At 52.8% G+C, this 14,233-nt stretch overlaps 1 protein-coding gene across 2 annotated transcripts in view; it reads left to right on the top strand.

Annotated features, from left to right (window-relative positions):
• SYT2 (synaptotagmin 2) overlaps positions 1-14,233 on the top strand; it is a 109,038-nt gene that overhangs the window by 83,390 nt on the left and 11,415 nt on the right. For both annotated transcript variants that reach the window (XM_045983521.1, XM_045983523.1), the window contains exons 2-4: positions 11,181-11,375; positions 12,329-12,495; positions 13,848-13,967. In XM_045983521.1, the coding sequence (XP_045839477.1) occupies positions 11,198-11,375; positions 12,329-12,495; positions 13,848-13,967 (465 nt within the window). In that variant the 5' untranslated portion in view covers positions 11,181-11,197. The remainder of the gene's footprint in view (positions 1-11,180; positions 11,376-12,328; positions 12,496-13,847; positions 13,968-14,233) is intronic.

Consider the following 14,233-nt stretch of genomic DNA (forward strand, 5'->3'; position numbering starts at 1 on the left):
CCTGGGGGTCCAGGGGCCGGTTGGAGAAGCCTGTGGGGCCTCAGAGCTGCTGTTGCTTTCTAGGGCAGAGGAGAAGCAGGGGGAGGGAGCAGGGTAGGCTCTGGGCAGGGGAGGCAGGGGAGGTCTCGATGGTGACCCCCAAGCTGGGTGATTCCTGGGTCAGCTACACAAGCCCCCTTCTTTGTGCCGTCTTTTGCAAGGCTGGGGACTGGGCTCCTGGTTCTGAAGCCCCCCCGGGGCTGGGGAGGGGATACGCAGATTTATCTGTGTGCTTCAAAACCCAGGCATCATAGCGGGGTGCACAGCGATCTATCTGCCAACTACTCCTTCCCAACTCCCCTCCCCTGAAGCAGTGACAACACATGGCACCCACTCCCTCTGCATCTTTCCAGAAGCAGTCTCTGAATATATAAGCCCATATCTACACACGTCTCCTCCTTCCCCCCCATCGATATTATGCTTATCCTAGTGCATATTCATTTTTTGATTAACATTCTCTTGAGGTCGCTCCATATCTGCACCCAAAGATTGAAGGCCTGGGGCAGGTTAACCTCCATGATGCTCTCGCATCCGGTGACCACGAGCAGAGCAAAGACCTTAAAAGCAGAGCATTCGAGAGCTTCTGTGGGTGTTGAGTGGGTGCGAGGCCGGCTCATGCCGCCTTCTGCCTCTCATCTGACCCCCTTCCATCCTGTCGGACAGGTTGTGGTCAAGGTCATCTTAGATAACAGGGATCCCAGCTAAGCTCGGAGCGCCTCTGGCTCATGAGGAGATCGCCTCCAGGGGCCTGTTGTTTCTGCTTGCTGGGAGGGCTCTCTGGAAAAGGGGGCAGCCCTCCTTGTCTTGCTGTACCCCAGGGCTCTCTGTTCATATGCCCTGCTTAACCCCCACGGGCTATCCTGTTTCCTCCCCTGCTCCAGGGCACTTCCCCGGGTAGATGGGTAAGATAAGGAATGAGTCAACCAGGTTGTCACTGGCTCCCCTACACTGCCCCCCTACCCCCCACCCCAGCGCCAGGCCAGATGTGCCTGCTCAGCCTGTCAGAGGGGGGCAGAGGCACCAATCTAGTGCTCAGAGATCCCAGCGTGGTTCTGAGTGTGCAAGGACTCTTAGAACACCTGTACCACCTCACCTGGCCCTGCCCACCCAAGCCTGCCTCCCTCTTTGCTTTTCTCCGAGAGAGTGCAGGGGTGAGGGAGGAGGGGAAGCTGGTGACGGATGTGCAGGTGGGTAGGGCTCATTGAGGGGTGGCTGCAGCCCAGAGGCCCAACTGACTACCCTTGAGGAGGGAAGCCGAGGCCAGAGTGCTGAGGACTCAGACCGTCACAGGAGCCAAGTGGCCATCCTGGACAGACAGACAAACGGATGGCAGCCAGTGGGCTGGGGGCAGAAGGGAATACCTGCGGGGGTTCTCCATCCACCCAGCTACCTAGCTCAGCTTCATCCCTGCTCCTGGGGCTTTTTTTCCCACTGTTGGAGACTCCCCCATCCTGAGCTTCTGCTGCGCCCCTCCCCCGAGACGCCACCCCGGGGTTGGGGGTGTACAGGAGCGGGAGAGCAGGAGGGGCCGCAGGCAGACTTAGGCTCCAGTCATGATGCTGACTGTGGGGCCGGCACTTAGCTAAGCGGAATTTGTCTTATCTCTGATGACCGTTCCCTCCCAGGCGGATTCATCAAGAACAAGACTGGAGACCTGACTACTCAGTCCTTCCTGCCTGCCTTTCCTCCAGCAGCCTGCGGAGGGCGCTGTCGCAGAGCCTTCAAGGCTTATTTGACTTCCAGGCCCTGATCTTGAACTTTAATACTTGCCCTGACAAGCCTCTCTGAAGTCTTAGAACCTCAGTTCCCACAGTGTGGCCCCTGGCCTCCTGTGTCAGGGTGATCCAGGGCGCTTGTGGCTGTTCAGGGGTTCCTGGGCCGCACTTCCACCCCGCTGAGCCAGGCTTTGAGGGCATGGGTTGTTGGATCTGCACAAGCTTTCCAGGCTCTCCCCAGGAGTGAGACTCTCCCTCATCCCTTCCCCTGTCTGTCTGCTCCTGGCTGGGTCTCCTGGGGAGCCTTCTTGCCCCCCACTGTCAGACCTTGACCCCGACCCTGCAGGCCCAGAGCAGGTGCCTCCACCCAGCCCCCAGCCCGCCTCCCAGGTGTCCCGGTGTTGGTGTCACAGCACCTTGCAGCCCTCCCTGCCTGATGGCGCCATTTCATGCTTTCCCGCTCTGGCGATTCTCACCAGACACAGGAGTTCACTCCGTCCTGGGAGCCCCTGGAGCCTCTAATCATTTATCATCCTCAACCCTTCCAGCTGGCTGCCTTCCCCAGGACTGCAGCCCGAGCCACGGGGGAGGCCACGGCAGCTATAAATCCCTGAGGATTTACTTTTCTTCTTTCTCTGCCTCTGCTCAGACCCTGGAAGCCTAGAGTGGGGAAGAGCCCTGGAGACAAAGGAGGCGGCTGTGCTGGGAGGGAAGGAGCACTGGATGGGGCTCCAGCAGATTCTGTTCCCTGCACTGCCAGCAGCCTGGGCTGTGTGCCCTTGGACAAGTCACTTCACCTCTCTGGGCCTCTGTTTTCCATAGGACTGTTGGGAACTGGCGCCCAGTCTTCAACCTCTTGTTTCCTTAGCTTCTGGTGGAATAAGTAGGGAAGAAAACACTGACCCCTTAGACTTACCCAAGAGGGAACATAAAACCTCATTGTTTTTAGAAATGCATACATGCTCTAGAAATGGTTGGTGATGTCACAAGCATCCACAGCTGGGTGAGTTCTAGGAGGCACTGCGGACATGAAAGGCATGGGACTCATCCATTCCTGACAGATAGTTAGGAGGACCTACTATGTACTAGTCAGACATGCCTGTATTTATGAATCTTCAAGTCTGGGGAGTGGAGACACAGATAAAATGATAAAATACAGCGTGTGTTGGTGGGTGATAAGTGCCATAGAGAAAAAAAGTGGGGGGAGGAAGTGCCAGTGGCTGGTGGGGTTTGCACTTTCAGAAACGTTCATCAGGGGTGCCTAGGTAGCTCAGTGGGTTGAGGCCTCTGCCTTAGGCTCGGGTCATGATCCCAGAGTCCTGAGATTGAGCCCCACATCAGATTCTTTGTTCTGTGGGGAGCCTGCTTCCCCCCTCTCTCTGCCTGCCTCTCTGCCTGCTTGTGATCTCTGTCAAATAAATAAATAAAATCTTTAAAAAACAAAATGAAACAAAAAAAAAATGGTCATCACAGAGGACCTCGCTGAGCTGAAGACAGAGCCATGTGGAAACCTGCAGGGAACAGTGTTTCAGGCTGAGGGAACAGTAGGTGCCAAGACTCTGAGTTAAAAGTGTGCTTGGCATGCATGAAGATCTGGAAGGAGGCCAGCGAGGCAGAGGGAGGGTAAGAGGAGAGCCCGGGGTAGGGTGGGCAGGGGGGAGCAGGGAGCTCCGTGTGCAGGTCCATGATGCTGTTGGGAGGACGGGGTACTCTGAGGGGGAATGAGCCACTGTAACCGTTTTGTTTTTGTAACAGGATCCCTCTGCCTGCTGGACTGACAGACTAGAGATAGACAGGAGGGAAAGTAGGGAGCCTACCATCCTCCTTGTCCTGACAGAAAGGCCCCCTGAAGGGTTCCTGGTGGCTCAGTTGGTTGAGCATCAGCCTTCAGCTCAGGTCATGATCCCAGGGTCTTGGGATCAAGCCCCGCGTGGGGGGGTGGTGGGTCATGCGGGGAGAGAAAGAAAGAAAAACACCCTGGGAAGAGTAGGCCTGAGAGGGCTCTGGGGCAGGGCAGAGGAGCAGAGAGGCCTGAAGCCTCTAGAGGGCACTGTGGGATTATGGGGTGGTGGGGAGAGGGCTTGGGAGAATGAGGGAGGAGATAAGAGTCACTGAGTCACTTCGGAGGGAGTGACTCCATAGAGGGGAAATGGAAGTGCCGCCCAAAGAGCAGCCTTGGAAAGAGGAGAAGCACTTGTCAGTGTTCAGGCAGGCGCAGGGCCCTGGAAAGTGCTCGCACCAGCCCATTTAATCCTAGCCTAGACTAAAGGTACGAGGAACGCCAGGTCTGTCTGACAGTGAAGCCGTCTCGTGCTCAGGGAGGTCCAAGAAACCAGCCAGGGTCAGACAGCTCATCTGGGAATGTGCCCGACTCCATGGCAGGGGTCTGGCTGCCAAGGGAGAGCAAGGGTGGGCAGCCCCCAGAACTGTGCACACCCCCACTTACCTGTCTTGTCACACACACGCACACGTGTATGCACGCACACTGAACCCAGCCTGGGGACGACTGGAGCAGTTGGCTGGAGTCTTTAACATGCTTCTGGAAAGAACCCCGCCAGCAGAGTCAGGCAGTGGTGCTCCCCGTGTCCGGGGAAGGATGGGCTCCGGGGAAGGATCTGTGAGATGACATAACGTGCCAGTGATCTAAGAGTCTGTGTCCTGCCCACCCACTGTTCCGGTCACTTATCCGATGTTTACGGAATGCCTGTCATCTGTCAGACGCTGTGGCATCTGCGAGGGCACGGTCAGCAAAGTCTCTCTTAAAGGACCAGAGAGTAGAGACTGTAGGCTTTGCGGGCCATCCAGACTCTGCCACAGCCACTTGGCTCTGTCGTGGTCCAGAAAGCAGCCAGAGGGATCTTGTGAATGGATGAGTGTGGCCATGTTCCAATAAAACTTTATTTATAAAGATTAGGCAGTGGGCTCGGTGTAGTTTACCAAACCCTGCCCCAGAGCTACAGGGTGAGCAAAACAAATGTGGTCCCTGCTTAAATAGTCACAGGCCATGTAAGGGCTGGGAGAGTGAGGACAAAGCCACGGACGCACAGCAGGCCTTGATCTGGTGGGGTGGTGGCAGGAGCCGTGGGTGTGGTCGGGAAGGTTTTCTCGAGAAGGTGCCATCTGAGCTGGGCTGAGAGGGGTGTGCAGGCCTTAGCTCCGTGAAGTTGGGGAGCCGGGGGCACAGCGGGTGCCAAGGCCCTGTAGTGTGTGTGTGTCGGCGGGGGCCAGTGTATGTGTATTAGAGGAAACAGCAGAAGGCAGGTGTGGTTGGTGTTAGAGTCTGCGGAGGGGAAGAGGAGATGAAGTGGATACAGAACAAGACGGCCTCGTAGGCCACGTTCGGCATGGCGGCTTGTGTCCCTGGAATGTCTTTTAACCATAGTGACGTGGTCAGATTAATGTTTTATTTTTATTTTTTATTTTTTAATTTTTTAAAGATTTTATTTATTTATTTATTTATTTATTTATTTATTTATTTGACAGAGAGAGAGGGAGAGCACAAGTAGGCAGAGAAGCAGGCAGAGAGGATGGGAAGCAGGTTTCTTGCTGAGCAGAGGGGCCCATGTGGGGCTCGATCTCAGGACCCTGAGGTCATGACCTGAGCCAAAGGCAGAGGCTTAACCCACTGAGCCACCCAGGCACCCCAGATTCATGTTTTATGAAGGTTGCTTCCGTGGCACTTGTAGAACTGATTGGAGGTGAGCGAGAGGAAATACAGGGGACGGAGTGTCTGTGTCAAGGGCCCAGCTGGACCTCTGGGCCTCGGAGCTCAGAAGTAAGGTGGGTTCTGACAGCCATTGGAATGGGGATGTGGCCAAGGCCAAGGTGTCCTAGAGGTCACCTGGGGAGACCCTAGGTCTGGGAACAGAAGGCTTGAGGCAACGGATGGAGTCCGAATTAGGATGAAAATCAGGGAGTGGTGGGGGTGAACACGAGAGAGGTCAAGTATGACCAAATGAAAGGTTCTGCTGGGCTCAGCGACCTTGCGGTCACCTGTGGCTAGGTAGAGGGCTACATCAGCGGAGTGATGGGGCAGAAGCCACGGAGGGGGCACTGAAGGGAGGGGGGTGAGAACAGAGACCATGTGGTAGGTGTGACCCTGAGGGGAGGGGGAGACTGAGGCATCTGGATGAGGAGGGGCAGGAAGGGTCTTCATTGCTTGGTTCATGGTATCTTAAAATGGGAAAAATCCAGCACACGGAACCCCTTCTTTTTCTTCTCTTTTCTTCTTTTCTCTTCTTCTCCTAACTTCTTTCCTTCCTCTTTCTTTCTTTCTTTTTTTTCCTCCCTTTCTCTCTTTCTTCTCTCTCTCTCTTTCTTTCTTTCAGGATTTATTCACTTATGATTGAGAGAGAGCAAGCAAGTAAGCAGGGGGGAGGCGGAGGGAGAGACTCTCCAGCGGGGCCTGACACAGGGCTCCATCTCGAAACCCTCAGATCATGACCTGAGCAGAAATCAAGAGTCGAATGCTTAACGGACTGAGCCACCCAGGCGCCCCAGAGAGGGAACTTTTCTTATGCCCAGCCTTGCCCTGTTCCATTTTTGTTTTGTCTTGTTTGTTTCTGTTTTTTGCACATTGTATTTGTTTTGTATCCCTCACCACCTGCCAGCTGCTACCAATGCAGTGGTGGCTCAAATGACAACATCCACTGTTCTAAAATAATTCCTGAGCCTACAAATAACTTTTCTTACTAGTGTATCCTCTACCGTTGAAGAGGTTGCGTGGTCCAGAGGAAAGTAGGATTGGGCAGGCATTAGGAGACCTGGTGACTAGTCCCCATAGGCTGGATCTGAACGAACTGGTTGAGCAGGAAAGATTGGGCTAAGGAAGACCACGGATCAAGACGGTGTCCTGAGAAGGTCAGAGGGGTCGCCTCCGACGGAGATGGAGGGCCTGGTCTTCCATAGGAGGAAAGTACTCAGCTGAAACAGGCCGTCATGAGGAGAGGCTGGGTGGCTTGGCTTCTGGTGGGCGTTCTCAGATTTCTTTCAATGGCTTCTAATAATAAGGGGCCAGGGGTTGGGGCCATGGAAATAGAAGGGTCACGTGGCCGTGTCCATTGCGAAGGGAGGCGGAGTGAGTTGATGGGGCGTGTATGCGACGGTTTCCATGTTGAGCATCCGGGGGTGCCTGGCTGCCTTCATGCGGACGGCTCACCCGCGGTGCTCCGTGGTCTCGGGGGCAGCGGAGAGGACGATGCTGATAGTGCGGGTCTTCGCTCCAGGTACCCTAACAAAATACCATAAACCAGGAGGCTTATCCACGACAGAACTGTCTTTGTCACAGCTCTGAAGGCTGGGACGTCTGAGATTGGGGTTCCAGCACCGCTGGGTTCCCGTGACGGCTCTCCTGCAGGCTGCAGACCGCAGACTCCCGCTCCCATGTGGCGGAAGGAGCCGGCTAGCTCTGGCCTCTGCTTCTCCCGCCCTAGCCCCATCCCGGAGGCTCCACCCGATCACCTAAATGCCTCCTAGACCCTGCCTCCTAACGTCATGACGTTGAGCACGAGATCTCAACATAGGAGTTTGTTTTGTTTTGTTTTGTTTTTTAAGATTTTATTCATTTACTTGACAGACAGAGATCACAAGCAGGCAGAGAGGCAGGCAGAGAGAGAGGAAGGGAAGCAGGCTCCACGTTGAGCAGAGAGCCCAATGCGGGGCTCGATCCCAGGATCCTGAGATCATGACCTGAGCTGAAGGCAAAGGCTTAACACACCGAGCCACTCAGGTGACCCTCAACATAGGAGTTTGGGAGGGGACACAAACACTCAGACCCCCGGGGGAGGAGATTTCTTCAGGTGGTGTTTAGCCAGGCAGGCGTTGAAAAGGCAGAGAAGGGGAGGGGATGTAGGGGAATTAGGGAGAAAGTTATTGGTGTGCTGGACCGCGCTGGGAGATGAAGACAGGAGGGGCTGACGATGCCTTAGGGAGGAAAAGGAGCTTTCTGGAGGAACAGCAGGCTAGGCTGGGGGAAAGTAAGTGTGATGGCTGTGAGTCGGGTTGGCGAGCCTGTGAACCTTAGCCAGAAGGCCACTGCGGCAGGAACTGGGGCTGAGAGCAGGTGAGTTAGGAAATGCTCCAGGGAGATAGCCAGGGGCCAGAGGCCAGGCCAAGCAGAGATTTTATCTAAGTGTGATGAGAGGCCATTGGAGGGTGTCAAACACATGGTCTGGCTGCTGCGTGATGAGACTGCGCAGAGGAGAGCGGGAAGCTTCCAGACAGGTGGCTGCCGTGGGACTCCAGGTGGAGAGGTAGAAAGTGGCCGGACTTAGAAACCATTGTGAGTGGAGCTGATGAGTTTGCGCACCCTCTGTGGGAGTGATGACAGGCGAGGAGCTCAGGATGACGCGTAGCACTTTCTAGATGCGGAACTGAGCAGGTGGGCCCTGAATCCGCCCCATCCGTCTCTGGGCGCCTGCCTCTGCCCCTGCTCCTGCCTTGTGTCAAGAACCATCTTCTCCAGCATCTCCGTTATTCCCTTGCTTAGCTGGGCAGTTTTGTTCTCATGCTTTTTGGCCAGAAGTGGATTTAAAAGGGCATTCCAGGCTCTGGGCCCCAGAGAAACCAGTACTCTGTGCTGCGGCCTTATTATTTTTTTTTTAAGATTTATTTATTTATTTATTTGACAGAGATTACAAGTAGGCAGAGAGGCAGGCAGAGAGAGAGAGGAGGAAGCAGGCTCCCTGCTGAGCAGAGAGCCCCATGCGGGGCTCAATCCCGGGACCCTGGGATCATGACCTGAGCCGAAGGCAGAGGCTTAACCCACTGAGACACACAGGCGCCCCTGTGCTGTGGTCTTATTAACAGTCCCCACGTAACCTCCAAGCCGCTGTTGTCATTCCCCTGTGGGGATTGCCCAAGAACACTGGAGAATCTTTCATGGGAACTTAGGGATGACATGACATCCATTACTGGCTGTTTTAAACTCTTTCCCCTTCCCTCTGGAGTCAGGGTGCCTTCTAGGCTTTTACTCACTGGCGCCAAAGTGCAGTTTCAAAATGTAAATTTGTACACATTACCTGCATCCTTATAACTCTCTGACAGCTTCTCATTACTCTCTGGGTGAAGACAAAGTCTTTGCTCTGGCCTGTGAGGGTCTGTGCCTGGGCCTCCCCGGCCTGCTCTTCCAGCCCATCTTGACTCAGGCTCCCTCCACTCTGGTCTTCCTTCAGGTTCTGCACTCAGCACACTGCTTCCTGCCTCCGGGCCTTTGCACATGCTGTCCTGTCTGTTCAGGCTGCTCCCTCCTCTCCTCCTCACTTGGATATTTCCCACTATCCTCAGGTCTTGGTCAGTTCCTTGGGAAAGCATTTTTTCTCTCCCAGATTAGGTCAGATGTACCCCACTATAAACTCATACCACCAAGTATCACTCCTTTGTGGCATTTCTCAGAATTACATTTTTATTTTCACTTAGAATGAATGAATGAATGGTTCTCACATATGTCCTCTCTAGGGCATCCCCTGTTCCTACTCTGGTCTGGATCCACGTCATCTCTGTCTGGTCTGTGGAACTAGCCCTCTGCTGGCCCCCAGCCCCAGCCTCACTTCCTCCAGTGCCTGCGGAGCTGTCTTCCCAAAGCCCCACTTTTAACAGAGCAGGTCACTCCTCTGCCTTAAACGAATGCCACCAGAGTAATATTTTTACCAGCAAAAACTTGGAAACGTCTAAATGTCTAATAGTGCAATGGTTAAGCAAATATGAGACTTCCACAGAATGGGGTACTGTCTAATTATTTAATAATAAAGGAAGATGTTAATAACAAGAGGAAAGGTTGGGGGTGCCTGAGTGTCTCAGTCTGTTAAACATCTAATAACTCTTGATTTTGGCTCAGGTCACGATCTCAGGGTCCTGGGATCGAGCTTCACATCAGGCTCTGAGTTCAGTGGGGAGTTCGCTTCTCTCTCTCTCTGCCCCTTCCCCCACTCGCCTGTGCACGTGCTCTTGTTCTCTCTAAGATAAATAAATAAATCTTTAAAAAAAAGATAGAGAAAAGGCTTATAATAAAATTATATATTAAAAAAAGCAAAATGGGGTGCCTGGGTGGCTCAATGGGTTAATAAGCCTCTGTCTTGAGCTCAGGTCATGGTCTCAGGGTCCTGGGATCAAGCCCCACATCGGGCTCTCTGCTCAGCGGGGAACCTGCTTCCCCCTTTCTCTCTGCCTGGCTCTCCGCCTACTTGTGATCTCTCTCTCTCTGTCAAATAAATAAATAAAATCTTAAAAAAAAAAAAAGGGTCATGAAAAGAATAAAAGTTAAAAAAATTAAAAAAGTAAAATGCTGAATTACACGTAGTATGGTCTCAACAAGTCAAACGCACCCTGAAAAACTTACAAAATGCTGCAAAATGCAAACCTGAGTTATCTCTGGGTGGTAAAATTATGGGAAGCTTCTCTTTCAGTCTCTTGCCCTCTGTTTTCTAGAGATGCTGATGTAGACTGAGGGCAGGGATGGTGACAGCAGGAATTTGATAGGAACAGGCAGGAATCTAGGCTGAACGAGGTCATGGAAGAAGTTAAGGAAAAGACAGGCTCAAGGAGGAGTCTTCCATAGCAGAACCTTGCCTCCTTCCTAGAATTGTGTGTTTGGATTTAAATGAGATATATGCAAGCGATAAGGTTTACAGGATTTGGAGTCAGGCCAACTAGTTCACACATCAGTCTCAGAACTTACCAGCTAAATGACCTTGGGAAAACTGGCTGACCTCTCTGAGCCTCCATTTCCACATCTGTTTAAATGTGGAATTAATGTGGTTAAATGGGAATAATAATCAAACGTTAGGCTATTGGGTCATGATCCTGGAGTCCTGGGATTGAGTTCAACATCAGGCTCCCTGCTCAGTGGGGAGTCTGCTTCTCCCTCTGCTCCTCTCCCTGCCCCGCTCCTCCCCCTCGCTTGTGTTCTCTCTTATCTTTCTCTCTCAAATAAATAAATAAATAAAATAGTAATCTTTAAAAGAATTGGGACACCTGGGTGGCACAGTCAGTTAAGTTGCTGCCTTTGGCTCAGGTCATGGTCCTGGAGTTCCAGGATCAAGTCCCGCATAGGGCTCGCCGCTCAGAGGGGAGACTGCTTCTCCCTCTGCTCCTCCCCCCGGCTTGTGTTCTCTCTTACTCTTTGTCTCTCAAATAAATAAATAGAGCAAAAATTATTTTTAAAAAATTAAGCAATTGTTTGGATTAGTTGAGGTCATGTATGGAAATACTTTGCACCATGCCTGACTCATATACATCGTAACTTGATGATGACCATTACTGTTGTTGTTTTACCATAATTGTTAATATTATGGGAAATATCTTTGAATTATAAAGGGATTATTATGAATAGTCTTACTTTTGAAAGAATTTTTCTGGTCATTTGGGTAGAGCTTTCTGTACTCAGACCCCTGGGACATTCATCTGCTCCTGTTCCCCTCTCATCTGCAGTGATCTCCTCTGCCACCATGAGGAACATCTTCAAGAGGAACCAGGAGCCCATTGTGGCTCCTGCCACTACCACCGCTACAGTATCAACTAGGCTCTTGGACAACTCTACCGAGAGCGGGGGCGCTGGGGAGAGTAAGGAGGACATGTTTGCCAGGATAAAGGACAAATTCTTCAATGAGATCCAGAAGATCCCCTGTGAGTGTCCCAGGGCACTGAGAGGGCGGGGTGAGGCTAGGGTTAGTGAAAGGCCTTGTGGGCAGGGCAGGGTGGGGAAGAGTGGGGAGTGCCAGTGGGACGAAATTGGCTGCATGTTTGGATTTCAGGATGGGTTATTTGGGGAGTCCCTTCAGGAATGGGAGAGAGTGTGGTCTGGCACTAATAAAGGGAAAAAGGGTTTTATATGCCCCAGTCTCCTGGGGGGGGGAAAAAACTCTTAAATTTAGAAAATTATCAAAATTTGAAACCAAAGGAAGATGAAAAATCACAAAATGGAAGTTATTATTGAGGTTTTCCAGTCACATTCTGAAACTACGTTAGTGTGGGAGACAGAAAATACCTCCCCTTGTCTCCCATTGCTTTCTGAATTCTTGGCAAAGGCTATATAGGATCACCAGAGACGAAGGGGAGCAGCCCCCACCCGTGGGAGAGGGCACTTCAGGACCACGGAGAGCAGCCCAGGGCCCGCAAGTCTGCCAAGTCAAGCCTTCTAGGTCCTAAAGGAGCTTGGCCTGCTGGCTCTGGGTCAGCCGCCTCAAGACTGGGCATAGGCAGTGGGTTGGAGGGGTTCTTCCTATACGTGGTCCAATAAGGACCATCCCATTCTCTCCACTATAAGCCAGTGTTCCATAGATCAAAGGAGTCAAAACTCAACAGAGCCAAGTTGATGTTTCTCCTCGTATACACCTGGCTGCTGTCTCTCAGGGAGCTATACCACAAGGGCAGTAGGCTAAGGAGAGAGGAAGGTATTAATGAACAGACACACAAAAAGGATGTGCAACTTATGCGTCAATCACTCATGAGTGTGTGGTTCACAAAGGTGGAGTGTAGGCATTGGAGTTCATAGTCTCCACCCCTTCTAGCCAGTGCTCTGGGATCAGGGGCCATAAGGCAGAGCGCTGCTGACTTTGGGGTCTTCTCTGTGGGGGCAGTACCACCCTGGGCACTGATCGCCATTGCCGTGGTCGCGGGCCTCCTGCTTCTCAGCTGCTGCTTCTGTATCTGCAAGAAGTGCTGCTGTAAGAAGAAGAAGAACAAGAAGGAGAAAGGCAAAGGCGTGAAGAACGCCATGAACATGAAGGACATGAAAGGGGGTCAGGTAGGACAAGACAGGGATGGGAGAAACGGAGAGGGGCCCGGCCCAGCCATTCCAGATTCTAGAAGGTGAACCAAAGGCTTCTGGGCTCTACAACCAAAACAGCTCCCCTTCTTAGAACTCCACACGCCCCCACCCCCGTGCCTGTTGGCTACCTCTCGAGTGAACTGTCGTCTACCCATCAGCTGGTGGGAAGGGGGGACTTAGTCACATGTTAGCATGGACTCATCCTTGAAAACACAGAGGACGAGAATAATAAATTGACCCCCAACGAGGCTATGGGACAAAATGTTGGAAAGAGAAACCCCAACCTGCCAAGAAACCACCATTGGAGTGACCCTGTGTTTTCCTGCCCAAAGAGACTAGAGGACAAAGTCTTGCTGGAGGCCTCTGCTAGGGATGGGTGGGGGACCGAATGAGGTAAAAGAATGGTCACGAGGCACCAAGACAGGGCCAAGTGGAATCCATCTCTCACATAATAACTTGACTTATTTACCCCTGTTTTTTGATGTTGATTGGCCCAGAAAGGTCCTTTGATAAACTCTTGTTTCTACTTTTGAGTTTACAAAGGCCCCTGTGTGCTTCACTTTTGCCCACATTTGCTCATTTGTTCTGGGAGTGATGAGGGGAAATCTCTTGCTCAAGGAATCAATATGGAGGATGAAAGGAAGGGATTGATTTCAAGAAGTCAGCCAGAGATTTAAGCCTTTGAGGGCTTGTGTGTGCTTGTGTATTCCTGCCTGTATGTGCGCACATGCGCGTGTGTGTGTGCACACGCGCACGCGCCCAAAGGAAGCCTGCAGTATACAGTCGAGAAGGGGGAGGCAAGACTCCAAGAATGATCTGGATGTAGCCCATCCTGCTCTCATCAGGTGCTTGTGACTTCAGGGGCTGGTCTGAGCTGTAGGATTTTTCTCTTACATCCTTTTTTCCTTCCCTTCTCACCTCTGTGGATTCTCCATACTCCTGAATGCCCGGACTGTGCTCCTGGTAAGTCTTGCCCTGGGGGGGGGGGCAGCTGAGCTGGGGAAGCACCTCTCCCCCACCTCAAGAAGCCCTAGAGCATCGGCATGGTGCCTGGGCTCACAGGACTGTGTCTTGCAGGGAGAGGGGCACACCCAAACCAGAGCCGCATCCTCCAGACACAGGCTGGGGTCCTGAAGGGCTGCCTGGGGGCTTTGAGGGGTTGTGCAGAAGCAAGTCCCCCAGCGCAGGGCCGCATTCCCACTCCTTGCTCCACACCCAGCTCCGAGTCAGGGTCTGCACAGAGGGACTGGCTTCCCGCTGTCCCTGCACTGGCCAAGCTCCGTTCTCTTTCCTCTTAACTCACCCATCCTCTTGCCCAGCCCCCACAGGATGATGACGACGCAGAGACCGGCCTGACTGAGGGAGAGGGTGAAGGAGAGGAAGAGAAAGAGCCAGAGAATCTGGGCAAACTGCAGTTTTCCCTGGATTATGATTTCCAGGCCAACCAGGTATGAGGACCTGGCTGGAGGGTAAAGTGGGGACTGGGGCAGAGGGCTGGGATGTGGGTGGGAAGGGGATAGAAACAGCTCCACACTCCCTCACACCTCACTCCCTCCTCGGCCCGTAGGAATTGCTCCTTTCCATGGAGTGGGGTGGGCTGGACACCACAGGCATGTACCCCAAGACTGCCTTGGCCACCACTGTGCTCTAGAGAAGGTTCCCTGGCTCAGATGGGCTCCGCTGTGAACTTGCCCACCAACCTTGGGCAAATCAG

This window comes from Meles meles, chromosome 17, assembly GCF_922984935.1.
Source record: "Meles meles chromosome 17, mMelMel3.1 paternal haplotype, whole genome shotgun sequence".
Lineage (NCBI taxonomy): Eukaryota > Metazoa > Chordata > Mammalia > Carnivora > Mustelidae > Meles > Meles meles.